Source organism: Lipophrys pholis (assembly GCF_963383615.2).
Source record: "Lipophrys pholis genome assembly, chromosome: 9".
NCBI lineage: Eukaryota > Metazoa > Chordata > Actinopteri > Blenniiformes > Blenniidae > Lipophrys > Lipophrys pholis.
The window spans coordinates 1682339-1705808 of NC_137639.1; the positions used below are offsets into that span (position 1 = coordinate 1682339).

At 48.0% G+C, this 23470-nt stretch overlaps 1 protein-coding gene across 1 annotated transcript in view; it reads right to left on the reverse strand.

The window, feature by feature from the left end:
* Positions 1-23470, reverse strand: part of LOC308114990 (dolichyl-diphosphooligosaccharide--protein glycosyltransferase subunit STT3B-like) — a 49352-nt gene that overhangs the window by 7018 nt on the left and 18864 nt on the right. The window contains exons 3-11 of the mRNA XM_080472291.1: positions 21769-22056; positions 18123-18188; positions 16618-16717; positions 14224-14322; positions 13668-13814; positions 11757-11805; positions 9898-10052; positions 6095-6306; positions 4640-4827 (exon numbers count right to left, since the gene is read on the reverse strand). Coding sequence (XP_080328417.1) covers positions 4640-4827; positions 6095-6306; positions 9898-10052; positions 11757-11805; positions 13668-13814; positions 14224-14322; positions 16618-16717; positions 18123-18188; positions 21769-22056 — 1304 coding nt within the window. The remainder of the gene's footprint in view (positions 1-4639; positions 4828-6094; positions 6307-9897; positions 10053-11756; positions 11806-13667; positions 13815-14223; positions 14323-16617; positions 16718-18122; positions 18189-21768; positions 22057-23470) is intronic.

Consider the following 23470-nt stretch of genomic DNA (forward strand, 5'->3'; position numbering starts at 1 on the left):
GTGTTGAGTGTTGAGTGTTGAGTGTTGGTAGTGTTGGTAGTGTTGAGTGTTGGTAGTGTTGAGTGTTGGTGGGTGTTGATGGGTGTTGGTGGTCTCATCATGCTCATTCGGTTTGAAGCTGAAATATTGGCTTTTAGATTTTATGTGTCCTCAACCCCCTCCACAGAGACAAAGATTCTGCATACTGACAAGAGCGTTCACTCCTGTCATTCCGCTATGAAACCATTGTCCAGGTGAGGCCGATCACAGAGTGGAGTCTCTTCAGGTGCTGAGGTGCTGAGGCCGATCACAGAGTCTCTCCAGGTGCTGAGGTCGACCACAGAGTGGAGTCTCTCCAGGTGCTGAGGTCGATCACAGAGTCTCTCCAGGTACTGAGGTCGATCACAGAGTCTCTCCAGGTACTGAGGTCGATCACAGAGTCTCTCCAGTTGCTGAGGTCGATCACAGAGTGGAGTCTCGCCAGGTACTGAGGTCGATCACAGAGTCTCCCTAGGTACTGAGGTCGATCACAGAGTCTCTCCAGGTGCTGAGGCCGATCACAGAGTGGAGTCTCTCCAGGTGCTGAGGTCGATCACAGAGTGGAGTCTCGCCAGGTGCTGAGGCCGATCACAGAGTCTCTCCAGGTGCTGAGGTCGACCACAGAGTTGAGTCTCTCCAGGTGCTGAGGTACTGAGGCCGATCACAGAGTCTCTCCAGGTGCTGAGGTCGATCACAGAGTGGAGTCTCTCAAGGTGCTGAGGTCGATCACAGAGTGGAGCATCTCCAGGTGCTGAGGCCGATCACAGAGTCTCTCCAGGTGCTGAGGTGGATCACAAAGTCTCCCCAGGTGCTGAGGTGGATCACAGAGTGGAGCATCTCCAGGTGCTGAGGTCGATCACAGAGTGGAGCATCTCCAGGTGCTGAGGTCGATCACAGAGTCTCTCCAGGTGCTGAGGCCGATCACAGAGTGGAGTCTCTCAAGGTGCTGAGATCGATCACAGAGTGGAGCATCTCAAGGTGCTGAGATCGATCACAGAGTGGAGCATCTCCAGGTGCTGAGGCCGATCACAGAGTGGAGTCTCTCCAGGTGCTGAGGCCGATCACAGAGTGGAGTCTCTCAAGGTGCTGAGATCGATCACAGAGTGGAGCATCTCCAGGTGCTGAGGTGGATCACAAAGTCTCTCCAGGTGCTGAGGCCGATCACAGAGTCTCTCCAGGTGCTGAGGTGGATCACAGAGTGGAGCCTCTTGTCATCCAGCTTGTTTGCAGACGAGAGACGAGGAAAACAAGCACGCTGCTGGTTTGTTTCCTCGTGGTATTCTGAGGCCGGCATCATTATCAAGTTCATTTCATTCATTGTTTGATTCATTGATTATCGTGCCCGGCCGAGTTAAAACTACAAATAAGTCTCAAGAGCAGTTTTCAGAGTTAAGACAACTTGTTGATTGTGAAGTCAGAGGAGAAAGGTCAGAATAAAAGTCTGCAGACGATCCTCTCTGATTCGCCACTCCAGGATCTTGCCCAACAAAGTGAACACCTAATCCGTTAAAAAAAAGGAGAGTGTGAGACAATGGTGTAGTTAGTCTGCCGGGCCACTGGAGGGCACTGTTGCATGATTTTGTAATGAAACTACACATGTGTGCAGAGAACAAAACACTATAAAGGTGAAGTAAATGGAGAGAACCTGACATCCGTATGGACTGATGAGGAACCGGATGATATCAGGGAGAGTCTCAACTATTAAACTACTGATCTGGACCATAAAACTAGAATATGGACTGCGGGTCGTACCACTACGGGTCGTACCACTGCGGGTCGGCCATGCTTGTTTACAACTGGAGAGCAGGAGGGAGGTGGAGATGAACAGTAAGAGGCTCTGTAGCCTCCATCAGTCTCTGCAGGAGGGATTTGCACCGTGAAAGAATCTTTCCACCTTGGGAGCCGGATTAAAGACTTTGCGGATACAGTGGATCAGAACATTGGTGTCGTGTAAACGGACCCCCCAAAAGGGAAGAAAGGTTTGCGGATACACTCTAATTCGTTGTCGTGGAAACGGGGCCTAAGATGATGTACCTGCAACACAATGGAGCATTTAAAAACATCTATTGTTTTTACTATGATCATGATTTTAATATAACATGAAACTGTTTTTGTTTAACAAAATATATTTCACTGGGTGCAGGACTAGTGCAAAGTCCACAGGACTAGTGCAACCCATGGCTCACAGGAAAAAAATTAAGATCTGTCCCTGCTCGGTACCATGAACTCTGTGTGATTGGTCAGATTTGTCTTGTTTACTTCCACATTCCGCCACAAGTCCACAACAGAGTTTGTATTTACACATCGCCGTGTGCTGCACACGTTTCAGTTCGCTAATGAGTATCCGTCATAGTCAAATCATGGTTAGCATGTAGCCTCACTACTGTATGAATCCCGAAGCTCATTAGCATGTAGCATGTAGCCTCGCTACTGTGTGAACCCTGAATCTTTTAGCATGTGGCATGTAGCCTTGCCACTGTGTGAACCCCGAAGCTCTTAGCATGAAGCATGTAGCCTCACCACTGTGTGAACCTCAAAGCTCTTAGCATGTAGCCTCGCCACTGTGTGAACCCTGAAGCTCTTAGCATGTGGCATGTAGCCTTGGCACTGTGTAAACCCCGAAGCTCTTAGCATGTAGCCTCGCCACTGCATGAACCCCAACGCTCTTAGCATGTAGCCTTGCTACTGTGTAAACCCTGAAGCTCTTAGCATGTAGCCTTGCTACTGTGTGAACACTGAAGCTCTTAGCATGTAGCCTTGCTACTGTGTGAACACTGAAGCTCTTTGCATTTAGCATGTAGCCTCGGTACTGTATGAAACCTGAAGCTCTTAGCATGGAGCCTCGCCACTGTGTGAACCTCGAAGCTCTTAGCATGTAGATTGTAGCCTCGCTGCTCTGTGAACCCTGAATCTCTTAGCATGTAGTCTCGCCACTGTGTGAACCTCGAAGCTCTTAGCATGTAGCCTCGCTACTGTGTAAACCCGGAAGCTCTTAGCATGTAGTATTGCTACTGTGTGAACCCTGAAGCTCTTAGCATGTAGCCTCGCTACTGTGTAAACCCGGAAGCTCTTAGCATGTAGTATTGCTACTGTGTGAACCCTGAAGCTCTTAGCATGTAGCCTTGGTACTGTATGAAACCCGAAGCTCTTAGCATGTAGCCTCGCCACTGTGTGAACCTCAAAGCTGTTAGCATGTAGCATGTAGCCATGGCACTTTGTGAACCCATGAGCTCTTAGCATGAAGTATGTAGCATTGCCAATGTGTGAACCCCGAAGCTCTTAGCACGTAGCATGTAGCCTCGCCACTGCGTGTACCCCGAAGCTCTGTAGCACGTATCGGAGATCCGTGATGCCCCTGAGCACATCACTTATCAGCTCTGCAATTAAAACATCTAAACCAGACCAACATGGCGGCTCGGACACAAACTTTGTCCTTTATTACTGATTTCTGAAAAAAATTGAAGTGAGAAATAAAAAGTGCAGTTGAAAAGTTAAAAAGCTGCTTCACGAATGTGTGGCTGCTGTGAGGGAGCGTGGCCCGCTGCGAGGAGCTCGATCCGCTGTTTGGGGGCGTGGTCTGCTGTGAGTTGGACAGCTTCTTCTTGGGGTATGAACTGCTTGCGGTATGAGCTGACATCACAGCTGAACTTGTCTTCTTGTTCTTACGGGAGCATGTCGAGACATTTAGGCCTCGTTTACACAACGTCAAAGTTTTATTTTGACAGTCACCATAATAACAACCCAACTTTGTTTTATTTTGACAGTCAAGATAAAAACAATCCAATTTGGTGGTTTTATTTTGACAGTAACCATAATAACAATCCAACTTGGTGGTTTTATTTTGACAGTCACCATAATAACAATCCAACTTGGCGGTTTTATTTTGACAGTCACCATAATAACAACCCACCGTGGTACTTTTATTTTGACAGTCACCATAATAACAATCCAACTTGGCGGTTTTATTTTGACAGTCACCATAATAACAACCCACCGTGGTACTTTTATTTTGACAGTCAAGATAAAAACAATCCAACTTGATGGTTTTATTTTGAAAGTCACCATAATTATTCAACTTTGTGGTTTTATTTTGACAGTCACCGTAATAACAATCCAATTTGGTAACTTTACTTTGACATTAACCGTAATAAACAATCCAACTTGGTAGTTTTATTTTGACAGTCACCATAATAACAATCCAACATGGTGGTCTTTCCACTAGAATGTTCGTGTTCTCCTTATTAATGTTTAGAGCTCATTGTTCTCTGCTGTGTGTGTGTGTGTGTGTGTGTGTGTGTGTGTGTGTGTGTGTGTGTGTGTGTGTGTGTGTGTGTGTGTGTGTGTGTGTGTGTGTGTGTGTGTGTGTGTGTTTTCAGTACTAAAACTAACAACAGCACCACTGGATCAACATGGAAACTGCACCATTTTCAAAACATTGCTGTGTAAATGCAAAACCCTTCTTAGACAAAAATGGTAAAATGATGTGTTTTCAGCTGAAAGGCTGGCGTGATAACGGGGCTTCAGTGAAGCCTGGAGCTTCCGGAGCAGAAGACCACAGCCAGTGTCAGAGTAACACAAGTTCACACACCATTAAAGCTGGACAGAAGACTGAAGTTCCTACCCGTCGTGGTTGTAGGAGGCCAGCACCACGCTGGGGCTGGAGTAGGCGTTGCTGGTGACCCAGGTGCAGTGGACGGCGAACATCATCAGCAGCATGAGCATCAGCATGGTGACAATGGACTTGATGTTTGGGCCCAGGCCCTCCTCGGCCTTCTCCTGCTCTGACACATGCTTCCGGACCTTCCCGGCCTGCAGGACAAGCACACCATAAACATTATAACGATCAGACGCCTCGTTCCACTCTTGACAGTGATGCAGGGTCGCCGCCATGTTGGATGGGACATCTCGCGCCCCGGTAGCACCAGACTCAACAGGAGTTACACAGAACGAGCAACTTCGTCTGTGTTTTGTTATAAACAAATTGAAGGGAGTTGAAAAGAGCCGACCAGTGGACCTGGAGGTGAACCTCAGTCTGATGATGTGGGTCTTTATATGTTGCATAAAGCTGCGAGCATCATGAATCTGCTGTCACACACACACACACACACACACACACACACACACACACACACACACACACACACACACACACACACACACACACACACACACACACACACACACACACACACACACACACACACACACACACACACACACACACACACACACACACACACACACACACACACACACACACACACACACACACACACACACACACACACACACACACACACACACACACACACAGTTTGTTTTGATGAAGTCTAATTTCAACATGCCTGAGGAAAAAAAAACGTACTCAAAGTTTAATACTCATGCCAACAGGTTGTATGAGATGCCCTGTGTGTGTGTTTCTAAAATAGTTACAAAAATATGAAGACATGCGTTACTGATGTGTTACAAGAGAGAGCGAACTCCAAATGATCAATTTGTTAGGGTAATCCTAACCAGATATTGAAAGTTTGTAATGTTCAGCTCCCAGTCTGAAACAGTGTCTTCACTTTAATCATTAAAGTTTACTGGCAGAGTGGAACTGAAGTTTGGTACACGAATGTCTGCTGGGTGCAAAGTCAACAGGAGATTAAAAAAAAAGCACCAAGCAACAGCTGCTAATGACTCCAGTGACTCCTGACGCCACCTCGAGGCTCAAACTGGTATTGCAGCTCGCCGAAGCGATGTCTGGCAGCCGTTTCCTCATAGTCTGATGATCACGTTACTTTGATTCAGCTCATTAGGGCTGAAGAAGTTTTCATTTCCAGCAGACACATAGTCTTCAGTATTCATCTGAACATGTGTACTTTACACAAGAAAGTGGATTTTCTAAGTCGATTTCACACAAACAAGCTGTGTAATGACGCTTGTTACACTTGAAGAGTGACAGTAAAACAACACTGTGAAACATCAACAACACTTAAAGGTTGTAAAACAAGTGACATGTTGTGTTTGGAGACCTTCTATAGTCCCATGTGACCTTGCAGTCTTCATCTCTCCAGGGAGTACGAGCTCTGACCTTATCGTAGAGGTTTCCCGCGTTCTTCCTGTCGTCTTCGTCGCTGCTGTCCTCCGCGGGGGGGCTCTGTCTCTTCAGGTCGTCGCCCAGGTAGTGCTCGAAGACGCTGGAAAAGGCCACGGCAGACAGCATGCACACCACCGGCGTCAGGGTGAGCATCAGACGCACCATGACGCCCGCAAAATACACAGCGCTGATGGCGTACAAGGCCACTGGTGAGAGGGAGGAAGACGAGGAGGAGAGGTCAACAGAAGACATCATGACCTTCATCCCGTCAAAGTATTTATGACAATGCAGCAGGTCAAACAGAAAATGATCCTGCAGACAGAAGAGCACATCAGCAGAATGTGGCTCCACCCCTAGTGTTTACAAACAGTGAGGTCACTGAAGCCACACCCCCAAGGTCTCAGGGTCAAACAGGTCACGGAGATTTCTAATGTTAAGAACGATCGATTAACCTGAAGCCAAATTCAAACGAGGAAGAAAAGGAGAGATGGAGAAAGTTGGTGCTTGCACACGAGGCTTGGGTGTCAGCAGACAAAGAGCTTTAGTCCTAAAAGTTGACATGAATTAATCATCAACCACTGACGTGGACATTTGGCCACCCAATGGTGACTCATTCAGTCCAGTGTCAAATATCCAGCCCCCCAATCACCTTCTCATCCAACCACCACAATTCCTTCACTCATCAAACTTTATTTATTTATTTATAAAGGCTGACCAATGGTGGCTAATCAATCAATCAATCAATCAATCAATCAATCAATCAATCATAACATTTACTGAACTGACCAATGGCAACTTCATCTGTTTGGCACTAGATTTATAAAGGCGACTTTGATTAGTCTTGTCGTCTTTGTCTGGCTGAGCAGCGGCAATTTTATCAGTCTGGCAAATAAATTGTGTTCAGTGGGAACTGAATTCTGACAAAGCTTAACCAGCTGACCAATGGTGCCTTCAGGCAGTCATAGAGCTGGTAACCAGCTGACCAATGGTGCCTTCAGGCAGTCATAGAGCTGGTAACCAGCTGACCAATGGTGCCTTCAGGCAGTCATAGAGCTGGTAACCAGCTGACCAATGGTGCCTTCAGGCAGTCATAGAGCTGGTAACTGGCTGACCAATGGTGCCTTCAGGCAGTCCAGTAGGACAGCAGTAGGGTTTAGGGTGTTGGGCTGAAAAGTGTTGATTAACTCTGGATGTCCGGCACTTGAAGTTAAACAGTAATTGCTCCCTCGGAGTCCATCTTAAAAAAGTAAACCTTTTAAACTCTTCACAGCTTTTCTCAGTTGTTTCTTTGCAGTTTGACTGATCAGTGTTGGTTCTGAAGGAGAAGAACCATTAAAGGAGCAGGACACTGAGGGCCAAGTCCTAGTTTCATGTGAAACAATGAATTTCTTGGAGCTGGAAAAAGCTGCCAGTATAGAAATGGAGACGTGGGCAGCATCAGACGTTAAATGTTACTGGGGTGACAAGAAGGAAGAGGAAACCTCTCAGAGGCAAACACATGAATATGGATGACGACTGGTAAGTTGACATGAGCTGCAGAAATCAAATCACTGAACCACCAGAGAATCCTAGTGACCCAGTGCCCACCTTTCACCCCTTGACGCCTGAATACATTTGAAATTATATAAAACAAATCATTTGTGTTTTTGATTTCAAGCTGTTGCTAGATTATGTTAAGATTGGTATTTTATCCATAGAACATAGTGTAGGGCTCGGGGTAGGGTTAGACATTGATGCCACAAAATAGTTTATTATTTACACTACAACACCAACTAGAACGTGATTCTGAACAGTCTGTGTAGACGTTCCTCCAGCTGGATTGGACCCTTGATCTTGGATTACAAGAAAGCAATTTATTGATCTTGTTGAGGCATAGGGTTATGAGTTAGGGCTGGGGTTAGAGGTTAGGTCCCATTCCGACCGGTCCATCGAGAAACTAGTGACCGTTAAAGGTTCCTAGGTACGTATTGAACATGCACACATCAGCATTGGTGGGATGCGTACGATATCTCGGCTGCGATTTGAATGCAAGCAGTATGTTGCAAACTTGAGACAACAGGTTAATGTTTAGCTTCAATTACTCAGTTACTCTGAGTAATTCACAGTGACGGCCGGCAACATCCAGCCAGACAAAACGAGAATAGACACCCTGGAGAAGGTCAAGCTTTAAAATCACTGTGATTGTTGAGGAAAAAGCTTCATAGGGGACCAGGCGAAAACAGATTACAGCTACAAAGCTCAGATTGGTTTATGTGTCCAGAGTCACTTCCAGAGTGGCTCCAAAACACTTTATGCACAGAAGGAAGGCAAGCAATCTCTAATGAGAATAGATTACTTCATTACTTGTACTATCCTAGCCTAAACAAGCAATTTGGATTAAAAAGAAAGTAACTTTAGTCCCACTTCCAGAAGAATAGAAAAGACTGAACAGAACCAAGAGATGCTGTACAGTTTGGGTTAGGGTCATGAAGGGGTTGGGGTCATGAAGGCCCATGAAGGGGTTAGGGTCATGAAGGCATCAGGGTTAGGGTGATGAAGGGGTTAGGGTCATGAAGGCATCGGGGTTATGGTTATGAAGGGGTTAGGGTCATGAAAGCTCATGAAGGGGTTAGGGCCATGAAGGGGTTAGGGCCATGAAGGAATCAGGGTTATGGTCATGAAGGGGTTAGGGTTATGAAGGCATCGGGGTTATGGTCATGAAGGGGTTATGGTCATGAAGGGGTTAGGGTTATGAAGGGGTTAGGGTTATGGTCATGAAGGGGTTAGGGTTATGAAGGCATCGGGGTTATGGTCATGAAGGGGTTAGGGCCATGAAGGGGTTAGGGTCATGAAGGCCCATGAAGGGGTTAGGGCCATGAAGGCATCGGGGTTAGGGTCATGAAGGGGTTAGGGTCATGAAGGCATCGGGGTTAGGGTCATGAAGGCCCATGAAGTGGTTAGGGTCATGAAGGGGTTAGGGTCATGAAGGGGTTTGGGTCATGAAAGCCCATGAAGTTGTTAGGGTCATGAAGGGGTTAGGGTCATGAAGGGGTTTGGGTCATGAAGGGGTTAGGGTCATGAAGGGGTTAGGGTCATGAAGGGGTTTGGGTCATGAAGGGGTTTGGGTCATGAAGGGGTTTGGGTCATGAAGGGGTTTGGGTCATGAAGGCTCATGAAGGGGTAAGAGTTCGCCACCGTCACTGCTGTTACTACTGCTGTTACTGCTTCTGTCACTACTGCTACTACTGCTGTTACTTCTGCTACTACTACTGTTACTGCTGCTGTTACTACTGTGGTTCACCACAGCCACAGAAAATACTTCTGCAGATTGACAAGTCGATGGACAATAACAATGTTGTGGTGGGACTTGGTGACGTCATAGTTGAGTCTCCAGTAAAAATATACTCACTTCTTGGTCAGCCCACTAGAATGTCCATTTCTCCCATTGTTGTGTGCGCATTCATTACCAGAACTGCCAACGGCACCCACTGGTGGTCCTACATGCAAACTACTTTGTTTTCAGCATTTGTGCCATTGTCATCGAAAATGCACATCGTTTTGAAAACGTTGCCGTGTTTACGCAAAACTGATCTGAAATGCGAACTAAAAACGATGCGTTTTCACTATCATGGTGTCTTTGGAATCGGCCTGGTTTACTGTGGCCGATCTACACGCGTGGCTGTTTTCTGAAAGCTTTGGTTTTCCTGTTCTGACCAAAGACAGCGTGTTGAGCGCAGCTGCCATCTTGGATGAGGACCCACTTCTGGTCTGGAGCACTGAATATTTGCTGAGGTGCGGAGCATTGACTCCCTTCTTACCGAAGACCCGCTCATCGTTGATGTTTTTGATGCAGAACCAGAGGCCTGCTGGGAAGGTGCAGACCAGGATGTGGAGGTCAAAGAAGAAGGACACCCAGGTGGTGGGTTGGTGCTCTGAAACCGAAGCTATGATGGGGATGTGGATCTTGGCGTAGCTGCAGAGGAAAGACGTGCAAAGGTGTTATTGGTGCCAAACAATCAGAGGAGTGAAACAACTGCTGGAGTTGTGAGTTGGAACCAGAGAGAACTGCAGTCTGGCTGATGGCAGTCGTCTTGGGTCCGAGGATGACCCCCCATTACTTCTACTGCACTGCAGCAAAACCCAAACGTTCCTCATCACTGGGGACAAACAGAGCTGGCAGAGTTCCAGGTTTAGCGCTGATGCTGCAATCTGGAGGTTCTTCCTGATCCGTGTCAGACTCTCTGACAGCCCAACAACCGCCTGGTGACCAGGAACACGGATTACATTTTATGAGCTGGAAAGACGTCCAGGCGATTCAGTTACTCCATCAATGCTTCACGTCAGCTGAGAAAACCAAACGCTTTTTATGTGACCTGCAAAGGACTTTTGACCCAAAGGACTGCAGATAATCTTTGATATTTGATTCAATACACACTCCGAGGCAGAGGGAAACTGAATGAATTCTAAGTTCAGAATGAATAAACAAGTTGAAGATAGAAATAAAACTTGCTGTATGAAGCACTTCACCAATAAATCAGTTTAAAACTACAATAATACACATTTTTCACAAATTACATGACAACTAAACAGAAAAAAAGAATTACAGTCATGATGCTGTTTTAAATACTATTGTGTAGCAAAATAATGTGATGATGTTTACCTGTAATACCGTTCAATACCACAGGATGGTGCTGTGAGTCACTGCATGAAATAAAAACTGGAATAGTTTATATTCCCTGCCAGGAGCCTTAATCAATCATATACAATCCCAATAAAACACATCTATGTTGTGATTGTAAAGTGACAACATGTGTAAAAGTTCAAGGGGGATCAACACGTTTGCAAGTTACATTACATTTTGTTTTTTACATAAAAATGCCCTTTTCCTGGAAACCAACAAATATCTGATGACGTCTTATGAATTTTGGGGCGGGGCCAAATTCTGCAGCCAATACTAAAGCATCAGCAGTTTGGTGGGACGTCTCCTTCCTGTTTCCACCACAAGTCAAGTCAAAACGCATTCGTCCCATACCCACCCACACACCCACCCCCACCCACACCCCCACCCCCACCCCCACCCCCACCCCCACCCACGAGAATGGGAACTGGGAGTCATGACACCAGGGAGGAAACTTTGTTCTGATTGGCTCTACTGAGCATGTGCAGATGAACTAGTTTCTATGGCAGAAAAGTAACATTTTCTCCCCGTTTCCATGGAGATGGAGTTGAGTGTTTTCCTCCGTTTCCACAGAGACAGAGTCAGAAGGTTTGCAAAAACTTCCACTTAGGGAGCCGTTGTGTTTTTAGAGCAGCGTTGTCGTGGGAACAGACTCTAAAATGCAGCAACAGTTTTGTGTTTTCTATTGAACAGGTGTTGTAAATGGGCTCTCGCACTAAAACTAATGAAATGAAATATGGACTACACCTCCGTAATTTGGAGAATTTTGACCAGAAAGAAGTAAATATGCTTTATTTCAGGGTCTTTCAATGACTCGCTGATGACAGAGTAATCTCATTACACTGATGCTCAGTTACAAACACGTGCTGATTTCCAGCCATAAACGACAGCAAGCTGTCCAAATGAGGATTTCATAGATAAAGACAGTGTCAGTCCACATTATGGTAGTAAAGCTCATCAATCAGTGTTTCTGGTGCTTCAGCTCCAGGACAAACTCACCCAGTGTCCCACAGCGAGTAGAAGCGTCCACTCCAGGGAGCGATGTAGCCTGCAGGTCAAACACAAAGACAACCATCGTCAGAACAAGTTGAGGAGTGATGAGAGTCATGGCTGCTTCTTCTGCAGGGATTGATCCCCTTCCGCTTCCTGCTACCTGCTTCCTGTGACCTGCTTCCTGCTACCTGCTACCTGCTTCCTGCTACCTGCTTCCTGCTTCCTGCTACCTGCTTCCTGCTACCTGCTACCTGCTACCTGCTTCCTGCTTCCTGCTACCTGCTTCCTGCTTCCTGCTACCTGCTACCTGCTTCCTGCTACCTGCTACCTGCTACCTGCTTCCTGCTTCCTGCTTCCTGCTTCCTGCTTCCTGCTTCCTGCTTCCTGCTTCCTGCTACCTGCTTCCTGCTTCCTGCTACCTGCTACCTGCTTCCTGCTTCCTGCTACCTGCTTCCTGCTACCTGCTTCCTGCTACCTGCTTCCTGCTTCCTGCTACCTGCTTCCTGCTACCTGCTTCCTGCTTCCTGCTACCTGCTTCCTGCTACCTGCTTCCTGCTACCTGCTTCCTGCTACCTGCTACCTGCTTCCTGCTACCTGCTTCCTGCTACCTGCTTCCTGCTACCTGCTTCCTGCTACCTGCTTCCTGCTTCCTGCTACCTGCTTCCTGCTACCTGCTTCCTGCTACCTGCTACCTGCTTCCTGCTACCTGCTTCCTGTGACCTGCTTCCTGCTACCTGTGACCTGCTTCCTGCCTCTTTCTACCTGCTACCCACTACCTGCCTCCTGCTACCAGCTACCAGCTTCTTTCTACCTGCTTCCCTCTACCTTCTACCCGCTTCCAGCTACCTGCTACCCGCTACCTGCTTCTTTCTACCTGCTTCCCTCTACCTTCTACCCGCTTCCAGCTACCTGCTACCAGCTACCTGCTTCTTTCTACCTTCTACCCACTACCTGGTTGCTGCTTCCTGCTACCCGCTACCGGCTTCCCTCTACCTGCTCCCTGCTACCAGCTACCTGCTTCTTTCTACCTTCTACCTTCTACCCACTACCTGGTTGCTGCTTCCTGCTACCCGCTACCTGCTTCTCTCTACCGGCTTCCCTCTACCTTCTACCCGCTACCTGCTCCCTGCTACCAGCTACCTGCTTCTTTCTACCTTCTACCTTCTACCCACTACCTGGTTCCTGCTACCCGCTACCTGCTTCTTTCTACCTGCTTCCCTCTACCTTCTACCCGCTACCTGCTCCCTGCTACCAGCTTCTTTCTACCTGCTTCCCTCTACCTTCTACCCGCTACCTGCTCCCTGCTACCAGCTACCTGCTTCTTTCTACCTTCTACCTTCTACCCACTACCTGGTTCCTGCTTCCTGCTACCCGCTACCTGCTTCTCTCTACCTGCTTCTCTCTACCGGCTTCCCTCTACCTTCTACCCACTACCTGGTTCCTGCTTCCTGCTACCCCCTTCCTGTTTCCTGTTTCTCATTTGCCATTGTGTTGGTGAATCCCTCCTTTGCCTTGCCAATCACTAACTGCTCATTGGGACCCGTGAGCACAAACCTAACTGAAGTGCACATTTTATTTTGCGAGCTGAGGTTTTGGTCACACCGTACCGAAGCGTGGAACCAGGCCTGCAACGGAGCTGCTGGACTGCCAGCATTGACGTGTTTACAGGGTGCAGGTGTGGGACCACACCGAGTACTGTGTTGTGTTTTGCTGAGTATTATTTGGTTTATAAAAAGTGCATTTTGAGTTTAAAAGATCAGAGTGTAATTTGGGGAGAAATTAAAGTTTTTTTTGAGGTAAAGGTACATTTAATTTGTTACCGAACTGAGTCCCCTCTCATCATACTCGCCACTCCCAGTAAATTGCTATAGTTACATGAGACTGGGGTTACAGGTGGTCAGTCTGCTCTCTGCTCACCTGTGTACGTCAGGTAAATGACTGACAGGAAAACCACTCCAGCGGCTAAAGACACTCCCAGGAGGAAAAGGGTCTGGAACTCCTGGCGGGTCAGCCGGTCCTTCAGGTACTGCAGGAAGGCGTAGACCTGCAGCAGCACGAACACTCCTGCAAGGAGGCGGCAGCATCAAGCAACCAGGATGCACCAACAATTGCTTATTACACATCTTTAATCCCTTTCTAAAAGCTGAGCTGTCATCAAAACATGTTGGACAGCTTCATAAAAAGCTGCAAAAATGTCATTTATCACATCATCTCTGGTGTTTGAATTAAAAGTGACAAATAATAATGTTGAGAGCACATTAAAGTAACTTTCATAAACTTATGGATTTCTGTAACAGGAACAGTGAAGCTGGTGTCACATTATAAGGACTTTAAACTTTAAAACATTGGAAATTCAAAGAAAGTGAGCGATTAGAAAAGGCAGGATGCTGAAAGAGACAGACAGTAGTTGTCCTTACGTAACCGGACACACTCTCATGAGGAAGCTTTCTGATTGGATGGGACGGACACCCACCTGCAGCAGCCATATGCTCGCTTGTCCTGATTGGCTGGAAGCCCACGAAGGGAATCTGCATGGAGAGGACCAGGCCAATGATGTAGAAGGTGCTGTAGGCTGCAGGAGGGAAACCAGGTGAAAACACAGTGCGAGTACAGGAACAAGTATTCAGCTGTATCATCTGTACTCAGTGAGTACCATCCTCAGCACACTAGAGCAGCACACTGGCTGCTAACGTCCCACATTTTGAACACTTCTTTAGCGTTCACTTTGTAGATTTCACCGTTAGTTCCACGACTCTTATTCTTTTGAGATCGCAGCTTTTGTTTTGTGTCTTCTAGAATTCATTTTGTTGCCCTTAGTATTGGCCTTGTCGCTTTAAGCATTTGTTATGACATTTAGCATCAGTGTAGCAGTTAGCATTAGTGTAGCAGTTAGCCTCAGTGAAGCAGTTAGCATTAGTGTAGCAGTTAGCCTCAGTGAAGCAGTTAGCCTCAGTGAAGCAGTTAGCATTAGTGTAGCAGTTAGCCTCAGTGAAGCAGTTAGCATCAGTGAAGCAGTTAGCATCAGTGAAGCAGTTAGCATCAGTGTAGTAATTAGCATTAGTGAAGCAGTTAGCATCAGTAAAGCAGTTAGCATCAGTGTAGCCCCTGCTGTGGTCCACAAGAACCAAACCCTGAGTGGAGGACTGGAAGAGCCAGTGAGGACCGACAGTGGAAGAGCCAGTGAGGACAGACACAGTGGAGGAGCCAGTGAGGACAGACACAGTGGAGGGGCGTGGGATGACCGACAGTGGGGGAGCCAGTGAGGACAGACAGACAGTGGAGGAGCCAGTGAGGAGAGACAGTGGAGGAGCCAGTGAGGACAGACAGTGGAGGAGCCAGTGAGGACAGACAGTGGAGGAGCCAGTGAGGAGAGACAGTGGAGGAGCCAGTGAGGACAGACAGTGGGGGAGCCAGTTAGGACAGACACAGTGGAGGAGCCAGTGAGGACAGACACAGTGGAGGAGCCAGTGAGGACAGACACAGTGGAGGAGCCAGTGAGGACAGACAGTGGGGGAGCCAGTAAGGACAGACAGTGGGGGAGTCAGTTAGGACAGACAGTGGGGGAGCCAGTTAGGACAGACACAGTGGAGGAGCCAGTGAGGACAGACACAGTGGAGGAGCCAGTGAGGACAGACAGTGGAGGTTCCAGTGAGGACAGACACAGTGGAGGAGCCAGTGAGGACAGACACAGTGGAGGAGCCAGTGAGGACAGACACAGTGGAGGAGCCAGTGAGGACAGACACAGTGGAGGAGCCAGTGAGGACAGACAGTGGAGGTTCCAGTGAGGCAGCCAATGAAGACAACAAACCGCCGCCGCTCCTTTAAATGTATCTTGTCATTCTTTAATTGATACAAACACACCACCGCCACTAGTCTCCACGTCCACAGTAGAGTCCTGACCTGCAGTCGGCCTGGTACCTCCGATTAAAACCTCTAAAATATGTGTTCAGTCAAACCTACAAAATGGAGTATTTAGTAGTCCACAATGTAGTATTTAGTAGTACATAATGTAGTATTTAGTCATCCACAATGTAGTATTTAGTAGTATATAATGTAGTATTTAGTCATCCACAATGTAGTATTTAGTAGTATATAATGTAGTATTTCATAGTACATAATGTAGTATTTAGTAGTTCACAATGTAGTATTTAGTAGTTCACAATGTAGTATTTAATAGTCCACAATGTAGTATTTAGTAGTACATAATGTAGAATATTTTTAGTACATAATGTAGTATTTAGTAGTACATAATGTAGTATTTAGTAGTCCATGAAGTAGTATTTAGTAGTCCACATTATAGTATTTCGAAGTACATAATGTAGTAATTCATAGTACATAATGTAGTATTTAGTCCTCCACAATGTAGTATTTTTAGTACATAATGTAGTATTTAGTAGTTCACAATGTAGTATTTAATAGACCACAATGTAGTATTTAGTCCACAATGTAGTATTTAGTATTACATGATGTAGTATTTAATCCACAATGTAGTATTTAGTAGTCCAAAATGTTGTATTTAGTAGTACACAGTTTATGAGAATGCACCTTTTAAGGTCCAACATGACACCAGAGCGCCACCTGGTGGAATTAATGCACCTAAAGCACTGTGAGATTGTGCGGGGGCCAGAGCGGAGCCAGTGGGGGGCCACCTCTCTCCCCTCCCTCCCCCTCCTCTCTCCCCCTGTTTCCTGTCTCGTCCCACAGAGCCCTGGGCCTTGTGGGGGAAGTGAGAACCTCAATCCTTTACCTCGTCTGCTTATCATTCTCCACTCCACCATGACTGCCCACCAGTCTTGTGTGTGTGTGTGTGTGTGTGTGTGTGTGTGTGTGTGTGTGTGTGTGTGTGTGTGTGTGTGTGTTTTCTTACCAATGTAGACCCTGCGGCTGAAGCGTTGCATGAGCAGCAGCACGAACACGTGCAGAGGGATCAGGTTGATGATGAACACGTAGCCTCCCCACGCTGAAACCTGCCACACACACACACACACACACACACACACACACACACACACACACACACACACACACACACACACACACACACACACACACACACACACACACACACACACACACACACACACACACACACACACACACACACACACACACACACACACACACACACACACACACACACACACACACACACACACACACACACACACACACACACACACACAATTAGGTAAACATACATGTTGTCTAGAATTGTAATACCAAAGTGATTTTAACTCATTTTAGTTCAGAAAACACAAATACGAGACAATTTTGCGCTGAGTCGGCCGGACTGGTAAAATAATCCTTTAAAAAAATGTAAATTTAAAGATTTTGCAGAAATTACAAGATGGTTTCTGGAAAACCAACAATTCCTAGAGAAAGTGTCTGTAATCTCACCATCAATCAGATTGTAATGGAACCTTGTGGTGTGAAATGTCCAGGAGCTTCTCCTGTTGCATTGTGGGAGTTTACTGGTCTACTCTGAAGCGGTTAAACATCCGAGCCACTGCTCCTTTGAATTTCTCTCTCTCTTTTATTTTTTGTGGCGAAAACATTTCCACCTTCACAGTAGAGATGATATATGACATGAGCTAAAGGAGACGGGGGAGGAGGAGAGGAGGATGGAGAAGAGGAGAGGACAGAGGAGGGAGGAGAAGAGAAGAGGAGGACGGCGAAGAGGAGAAGGAGGAGGAGAGGAAAGGAGGAGAGAAGAGAGAGGAGAGGAGGGGGAGAGGTGGGTTGTGGGCGGGGCTCCAGTAGCAGTCAGCTGATCACTTTGTAACGTGGTCAATAAAGCTCAAAGTAGGACTGTGGTAAAAGTACTCAATAGAAAATACTTCATTCACTAAAATGATAAAATTCTGTGGGTTTTCATCAGTGACATGGTTTTAAAGACAAAACTGTGTTTCATACTTACCTTCAAGTATTGAAACATCCTGAGAGGAGGTCAAAGGTTAGGTCATAGTTGGGGGGTCAAAGGTTAGGAGGTCAAGGGTTAGGTCATAGTTGGGGGGTCAAAGGTTAGGAGGTCAAGGGTTAGGTCATAGTTGGGGGGTCAAAGGTTAGGAGGTCAAGGGTTAGGTCATAGTTGGGGGGTCAAAGGTTAGGAGGTCAAGAGTTAGGTCATAGTTGGGGGGTCAAAGGTTAGGAGGTCAAGGGTTAGGTCATAGTTGGGGGGTCAAAGGTTAGGAGGTCAAGAGTTAGGTCATAGTTGGGGGTCAAAGGTTAGGAGGTCAAGAGTTAGGTCATAGTTGGGGGGTCAAAGGTTAGGAGGTCAAGAGTTAGGTCATAGTTGGGGGTCAAAGTGTTCATTCATCTGTGTCACTGTGTTGTTTCCACTAGTGAAGCGTGTGTGTGTGTGTGTGTTCTCACCATGTAGAAGTAGGACAGGCAGCATCCGATGGCCCAGAAGACAGACCCAGTCTTGACCGACTTCACCTGCCAGCGACACAGGAGAGCATTACCCACTGCAGCTCACAGGAGAGCATTACCCACTGCAGCTCACAGGAGAGCATTAACCACTGCAGCTCACAGGAGAGCATTAACCACTGCAGCTCACAGGAGAGCATTAACCACTGCAGCTCACAGGAGAGCATTACCCACTGCAGCTCACAGGAGAGCATTAACCACTGCAGCTCACAGGAGAGCATTAACCACCGCAGCTCACAGGAGAGCATTAACCACCGCAGCTCACAGGAGAGCATTGTTGGGTTGTTCAGGACTCAGGACTCGAAGTATCCGTGAGGCTCCACAGTAACTATTCTGGTGACTGGGGTCAGAGGGTCAGCACCAGGGTCACCACTGTCATGGAGCAACCCCTCTACAGTCCTCCACTGCTGGGTTATGTGTAGGAACACTTTGTCACCGGGGGGGCGCTGGAGAGCCGATCATGGAGTAGGACGAGCAGGGGATTGTCCGCCGTCGGGTGGAACTCGGGTCGGTGTGGGGAACATCTTAATCTGGATTAATACTTCCGTGTCAAATAAGGCACATGTGATTACCATATTGTTTCCAATAGACACGCACCCCAAGGCATGCACTGTGTGTCTATAGAAAACAGTACGGTATTTATTTTAAGACAATCAGACCTTTAAGCCCTCGCGGGTCACATAAAGTAACGTGGCGGGGCCTTGAGTTGGACACATGAGTTAAAAGGAAGGTATGAAGACCAGGAGGGAAGGATGTGAAGGGAAATATTCGAATTTCCAGAGTTCCCAAAAAACCTGGATCCTCCACCGTGTGTCGGCTGGTAAAAGAAGCTCTACCTTGTCCCGGATAGTAAAAGAAGCTCCACTGTGTGTCGGCTGGTAAAAGAAGCTCCACCGTGTCCAGATGGTAAAAGAAGCTCCACCGTGTCCGGATGGTAAAAGAAGCTCCACCGTGTCCAGATGGTAAAAGAAGCTCCACCGTGTCCCGGATGGTAAAAGAAGCTCCACCGTGTCCCCCCCCGGTAAAAGAAGCTCCACCGTGTCCCCCCCCTGGTAAAAGAAGCTCCACCGGGTCCCGAATGCTAAAAGAAGCTCCACCGTGTCCGAATGCTAAAAGATGCTCCACCGTGTCCGCCCCTGGTAAAACAAGCTCCATCGTGTCCGAATGCTAAAAGAAGCTCCACTGTTTCCACCCCTGGTAAAAGAAGCTCCATTATGTACGGCTGGTAAAAGAAGCTCGACCGTTCCCCACCCCCCCTGGTAAAAGAAGCTCCATTATGTACGGCTGGTAAAAGAAGCTCGACCGTCCCCCCCCCCCCCCCCCCCCCCCCCCGGTAAAAGAAGCTCCACTGTTTCCCCCCCTGGTAAAAGAAGCTCCATTATGTACGGCTGGTAAAAGAAGCTCGACCGTCCACCCCCCTGGTAAAACAAGCTCCACCGTGTCTGCCCCTGGTAAAAGAAGCTCCACTGTTTCCCCACCTGGTAAAAGAAGCTCCACCATGTCCGGATGGTAAAAGAAGCCCCCCCAAACAACCTGTACACAAACCCACACCCATACACACAAATAATTTCCCCTCAAATCTCCCTGACATGCCAATATCATAACCCTGAACCATGGGATCACTGAAGGTCATAACATGGTCTCCATAATCCAATAAAGACAAAGAAAGTGCTTTGTCAGCTGAAAAGGACCAACTGCCAAATAGCATTCCTTCAACCAACGCACTTACTGAAAAATGAACATGAACAATTAAAGAAGTCATGGGCTGATAAATTCTACTACTCATCACACAATCTGGCAGAAAGAGAGGAGTAGCTGTTCTGATACACGGGAAGGTTAACTTTAGATCAACCAAAGTTCATAAAGATTGTGAAGGAAGACTTGTTCTGGTCACTGGATCTATTAATGGCAAACAGGCGTCTCTCATGAATATATCTGCTGCCAATGAAGACGAGCCCAACTTTATTAACACATCATTTTCTGAACTTCTCCTCAGAACTGGTGTGTTAGTCCTAGGTCAGGACTTCAAAGTGTGATGTCACAAACTGTGGCCCAACAGCGCCCCCACACCTCCAGCATCAAAAATGAGTAAATTGCTTTACGATGGATCTTCAGAATCACGTCGAGTTGATATCTAGAGATGTAAATTCCCCAAAGTCAGAGACTTCACCTTTTACTCACACATCCATCCTCCTCCAGGATCACCCTCTTCTTCACACCTGAAGCAGAATTACACAGGGTGGAGGATCTACAGATCCTACCAATGACCTTATCAGGCCACGCCCCCCAGCACTCACCTGGAACAGGTGTAAAGCCAGAAATCCCACCTTGGAGACCTAATGCAGCTCTGCTAAATGACAAGGACTCCTTCAAATACGTGACAAGCCAATTCAAGTTCTATCTGGAAGCAAATGACTGACCCCCCGGTACCCCCCCTCCCTCTCTGGGACTGAGCTCCAGCCTCCACCTGACTGCCCCCCCCAGTGCCCCCTCCACCTGAATGACCCTCCGGTGTCCCCCCTCCCTCTCTAGGACTGGGCTCCAGGATAAACCTCTAGGATAAACCTGACTGACCCCCCGGTATCCGCCCTCCCTCTCTGGGACTGAGCTCCAGCCTCCACCTGACTGCCCCCCCCAGTGCCCCCCTCCACCTGAATGACCCTCCGGTGCCCCCCCTCCCTCTCTAGGACTGGGCTCCAGGATAAACCTCTAGGATAAACCTGACTGACCCCCCGGTATCCGCCCTCCCTCTCTGGGACTGAGCTCCAGCCTCCACCTGACTGCCCCCCCCAGTGCCCCCCCTCCCTCACTGGGACTGGGCTCCAGCCTCCACCTGACTGCCCCCCCGGTGCCCCCCCTCCCTCTCTAGGACTGGGCTCCAGCCTCCACCACAGGACTATCATATCAGATGCCAGGAAAAATAAACCTGGAGGGGAATAAAAGCATCAGATCTTGAAAAAAGAATCTATCAGCAGGAGGACAAACATAAAAAGTCACCAAACCACCAACGACTAACTAACCTCCGACCAGCATGTAATGACCTAAATAACCTAATTATAGATAAGATAGAAGGCAATTTAAGGTTCCACAGGCAAAAATACTATGGAAATGGCAATGGTGAAGAGCTTTGTGTTTCACGCTGGAGCGGTGGGATGTAACCGGGGCTCCGGCTGCTTCCTCTGGGCCTGGAGCCCATTCCTACATGTTGACAGTACCACAGTGAAGCCCAAGAAGAACGACAGGTTATGTTGCAGTATTGAAATGAACCCTTGTATTGTCTTCTTATCAAATACCTTCTTCTGTTCTGTTTTCAAAGAACAGCACATGAGTTGAGTCCACATGTTGTTTTCTAAAAGCAGGAAGTAGTCAGAATGGATGCAACCCAGTGTAATAAAACACACTCAGTAGGAAACACCAAGTCATCTCAGGTCATTATATGACAGGAAGCCAAGATGACTGTTGAAATCAAAGCCCTTCAGAGTAAAGGTGACTTTATTAAGCTGAGCTGTGGGAAGATTTGACCTGTTATCACCTGTGAGGGGAGGAGTCGAGGTGGTTTGGTTCTAGTGGGTCCAGAAAGGCGTCTTACCCAGAGGTAGTAGGTGAACTGCAGGGCGAAGATGGCGATGCCCTCGTTGTCGAAGGAGCCGGCCACCGAGCGAGAGATGTAGCCCGGAACGATGGCGATGAAGCAGGCCGCCAGAAGCCCCGCCCCCTGGTTCCAGAGCTCCCGCGTCAGCAGGAAGGTGGAGATGGAGGTCAGGCCGCTGAACACCGGCGCCAGGAAGACGCACACGTCCCGGATGTGGACGGAGACGTGAAGCAGGTTGAGCACGTAGTGGATGAGGCCCGCCGTCACCATCAAGCCAGGGTACACCTAAAGAAAGGGGGAGGGAGGAGGGAGGAGAGGAGGAGAGAGGGTGGAGGGAGGAGAGGGGGTGGAGGGGAGAAGAGGAAGGAGGGAGGAGAGAGGAGTGAGGAGAGAGGGTGGAGAGAGGAGAAAGGAGGAGAGAGGGAGGAAGGAGGAGGAGGAGAGAGGGAGAAGAGAGGAGGAGATGAAGTAGGGAGGAGAGAGGGAGGAGGGAGAAGAGGAAGGAGGAAGGAGAGAAGAGTGAGGAGAGAGGGTGGAGAGAGGAGAGAGGGAGAGAGGAGAGAGGGAGGAGGAGAGAGGGAGGAGGGATGAGACGGGAGGAGAGAGGGAGGAGGGAGAAGAGAGGAGGAGAGAGGGAGGAGGAGGAGGGAGGAGAGAGGAGGAGGGAGGGAAGAAGAGGAAGGAGGGAGGAGAGAAGAGTGATGAGTGAGGAGGGAGGGAGGAGAGAGGAAGAGAGGAGGGAGGGTAAAGGAGAGAGGAGGGAGGAAACGGTGACAGTCAGAACCACCAAACATCCACACCGTCTTCAGTCAACGTAGATTTGAACATGTGACTCTGCAGGAGACACTTTTCCACCAGGAGCTTCTCCACTCTGCTCACTTTGGACGCTTCTCCACTACGTGACAATCCTCGCTACCAGGTGCCGTCGGGCCAGGCACCACGTACTTTGCTGGTACCTGCGAGGCCGAGGTTCTCAGCGAGCTGAGGCCAGTAGAAAATGGAACGGCAGCAGACGGCAGCCACTGATCATGGCAGTCAGACGGCGGTCATTTTTAAACTGACCACAACAAAAACACTCAGAACCAGAGAGACACTCAGGAGAGAGCAACCAGAGAGACGCTGAGGAGAGAGCAACCAGAGAGACGCTCAGGAGAGAGCAACCAGAGAGACGCTCAGGAGAGAGCAACGGTTAAAGTATCGTAGCATTTATTTGTCTTATTTTAACATCAGCTGCTGCTAACGGCTGCTGGCAGAAGGCACCAGTTAACAGGGGCACCAGTGAAACCGTAACACCAGACAGTGAAGCACCATCGTAACAATCCACATCCTGTAATATTATTAATGAACATACAAAAATATAAACTATTTAATTTATTATTTGAGATGAAATCCAATGGATGTTCGCTCTTATCAGGTAATCACACAACGAGTAGAAGCTCTGATGACTCCGCCCACACCGTGGTTGCACTATATTTTAATGGAAAATGAACAAGACTGAGTCAGGTAGAGGCGAGGCGAGTAGAGGCTGAGTCAAGGAGAGGAAAGGAGAGTGAAGCTGAGTCAAGTAGAGGAAAGGCGAGTGGAGGCTGAGTCAAATTGAGGAAAGGCGAGTGGAGGCAAGGCGAGTAGAGGCTGAGTCAAATTGAGGCAAGGAGAGTAGAGGCTGAGTCAAGTAGAGGCAAGGAGAGTAGAAGCTGAG